General features: G+C 40.1%; 1 protein-coding gene across 1 annotated transcript in view; it reads right to left on the reverse strand.

The window, feature by feature from the left end:
• Nucleotides 1-696: 696 nt before the first annotated feature.
• LOC103918662 (pancreatic lipase-related protein 2-like) overlaps nucleotides 697-2,741 on the reverse strand; it is a 17,460-nt gene continuing 15,415 nt past the window's right edge. The window contains exon 9 of the mRNA XM_009326042.1: nucleotides 697-915. Within this exon, the coding sequence (XP_009324317.1) occupies nucleotides 697-915 (219 nt within the window). The remainder of the gene's footprint in view (nucleotides 916-2,741) is intronic.

The following is a 2,741-nucleotide window of genomic DNA, read 5'->3' on the forward strand; positions in this document are numbered from 1 at the left end:
CAATGAGTTCTTCCCCAGGAAAAAGGCAACAATTAAATATTTTGCTGTACATTAAGCTGTCCTGCTTGACACACGGTGAACTTTGATGGTAGAGTTTCTCAAGGTCTACTGTACAACTCGGTACGCAGTCCCAGCTCCTAAGCAGTCTTTTGGATGTGCTGCTAAAATGTTGTTTAAATGTATTCTTCAGGAAGGAAAGACATGTCAGGCAGTGCCATTCAAACTCTGATTATTTTTATATTTAAAATTATTCCTCAGACTCCTGACATAGAAGCAATCAGATGCTTCTGAAAGCACACAAGTGTCCTTTTCCTGAACAAGTAAGTAGGCACTGTTAAAGAATTTGGCTGTCTATGCTCCTTTTTTCTTTTCTTCTTCCCCCCCTTTTTTTATTTTTTCTTTTTTTCTTTCTTCTTTCTTTTTTTCATCTTCCTTCCTTCTTTCCTTTTTTTTTCTCCCCCCCCCCCCCCTTTTTTTTTTTTTTTTGCTTCTTTTTGGATGCTCCTCCTAAAATAATTAATTGTATTTCAAAGGGGAATTAGCTAGGACTTTTTTTTCCTATTTTATTATTTTCCCCCTTGACTCTGAAATCTAATTGCACTACATGTCTGTGTTACTGGTAAAATACATGTTAGCTGTCATTGTAACTGGAATTCACAGAAGTGTAACTCCCTGTATGGATAAAAGCTGAAAACACTAATTTGGAAATAGAGCTTTTGTAGTGGGCTGGGCAAATTTTTCATAATCTATTGAAGGAGCCTTGTTAATAGTTTGCTGCTGACTGAAGAAGTGTCCTCTTCCAGATGGTGAGGGTTGCCACAACGGACAACCGCAGCATTCCTCGCCGAGCCTTAGCAAAGCGCCAGGGCTTGCCACGTGCTCGGCTGCACGGTTCCACAGCCGCAGAACACAGACCTGGCGAGGGAGGAAGAGTTTAAGGAAATATTTTTCAGCATAATGGGACGTATTCTTAGCAGCAGCCCAAGGTAATCAATATAAATCCTATTTTTATTTCATGTTAGGTCAAAGCATGAGTTCTAGTAGACTGAGAACCTAAAGTGCGTGTTATCAAATGATTTTTTAAAAAATTACTAGTTGGTGATTAATTATTAAATTTTAAGACGTGTTTGCCTTTATGCTCAGACTCCATTAGCATTTTAATTTGGACCAGGAGTGCGCTTTTGAAGGGAATCTCTCACTCCATTTTCCCCACTTACCACACTTTGTTTTACATGACAGAGTGGTGTCAGGACACATCAGCTGGATTCATTTTGGTTAAAACTAAACCGAGAGGTGTGCTCTAGAAGTGTACCTAATGTACTGCAGATGCCAGTGGGTGCCCAGTCCATGGGATCAGGTTGGAGTCAGCCTAAAGTAGACTCCCAAGGCAAGTATACTGTTCCACTGTGCAGAGCTATTTCTGATGTGCTGTGCTGTGCTACGTGCTAATGGAGATGTAGGCACATGAAACTGCAATTTAGGAGAAAAACTTGTATCATCTTTCTTACAAGTGCAGGGCTACACCCCCCCAGAATTTCAGATTTGATACCTCTGTTCTTTGGAGAAGTCTGGCTGTAGTGCTGAGCTGGTGGGAGTAACTGTAGTCAGCCAAATAGCCGGGTATTGCCATGAAATTTGGATTAGGCTCTTATTTTCAGTACTTAAACTCACTTGCTTTAAGGGGCGTGATACCATGCAAAGGTGTTTTGGGTATTTTTTACTTTTTTCTGGTTTTTTTTGTTTGTTTGGTTTGGTGTCCCTCCCCCCCCCCCCCCCCCACCCCCCAGAATCCACCATTAGATTGTATACTCACACGTTTCCATTTTCCCCAGATATTATTGTGACTTCTTCAGCTCCCATGCAGCCTCTGTGTACGTGACCTAGATGCTTTTTCCAGAGAAACTCAACTTTTGAAATGTTCCCAGAAATTTCTGTATCAATATAGTTCAAGTATGTGTTGCCTGGTTTGAAAGTTCTTCTGCCAAAAGAAAAGCACAGAAGTGATGCTCTGTGTTCTTTCCAAATGAGGAAAAAAAAAAGCTACAGTTTATGCAGAAAGGGAGATGAGTTATGGGATGCTATGAGAGTTGAAGCTTTGAATACTATCATTATAATTTTATAACTTTTTTTTCAAGAATTACCAATCAGGGATGTTAGGCAAAATTTTAGCTTAGAACACGTTCTTGGAGAATATGTTCCTTGGGGAACGCACAGGGCTCTTGATACAGAGCTTGACACAGATCTGAAGCTTTCAGCTCAGCCAGTAGGGGATCGTGTCTCAGGTCCAGAAACACCAAGTTCTGTCCTCTCTGCTGACTAGTTATTCAAGCCGTGTAGCAAAGTCTTTTATAATGTCCTTGGACCTTAGATTTTTCATACATAACATATACCAAATACTTTTTTGGACAAACATTGTAATAGAGCTAAACTCAAGGGAAGATTAAAAAAAAACCACAAATATATATATATATAAATAAAATGCACTTTTCATTTAACCTTTTTTGTAAGGATTAGGAAGGAATGTCTCGTTGACATTTTGGTTGATTTCTTCCTCCAAATCAATATTGCAATTTTTTGCCTTCCCTGAAGCTATTGTGGCGGTGCTGAGGCTACCTCATCTCTCCCAACATGATTTATCCTGAGTACCTGGAGGAAGTTCTGAGGACTAAATGTCACTTTTTTCCCCCTTTGGCTGAAGTCTGTGGTGCAGATACCAGCTAGGCAAATTGGTGAAGGCCACA

The sequence above is a fragment of the Pygoscelis adeliae genome, unplaced genomic scaffold, assembly GCF_000699105.1.
Source record: "Pygoscelis adeliae isolate BGI_AS28 unplaced genomic scaffold, ASM69910v1 Scaffold4, whole genome shotgun sequence".
In the NCBI taxonomy this organism is placed as follows: domain Eukaryota; kingdom Metazoa; phylum Chordata; class Aves; order Sphenisciformes; family Spheniscidae; genus Pygoscelis; species Pygoscelis adeliae.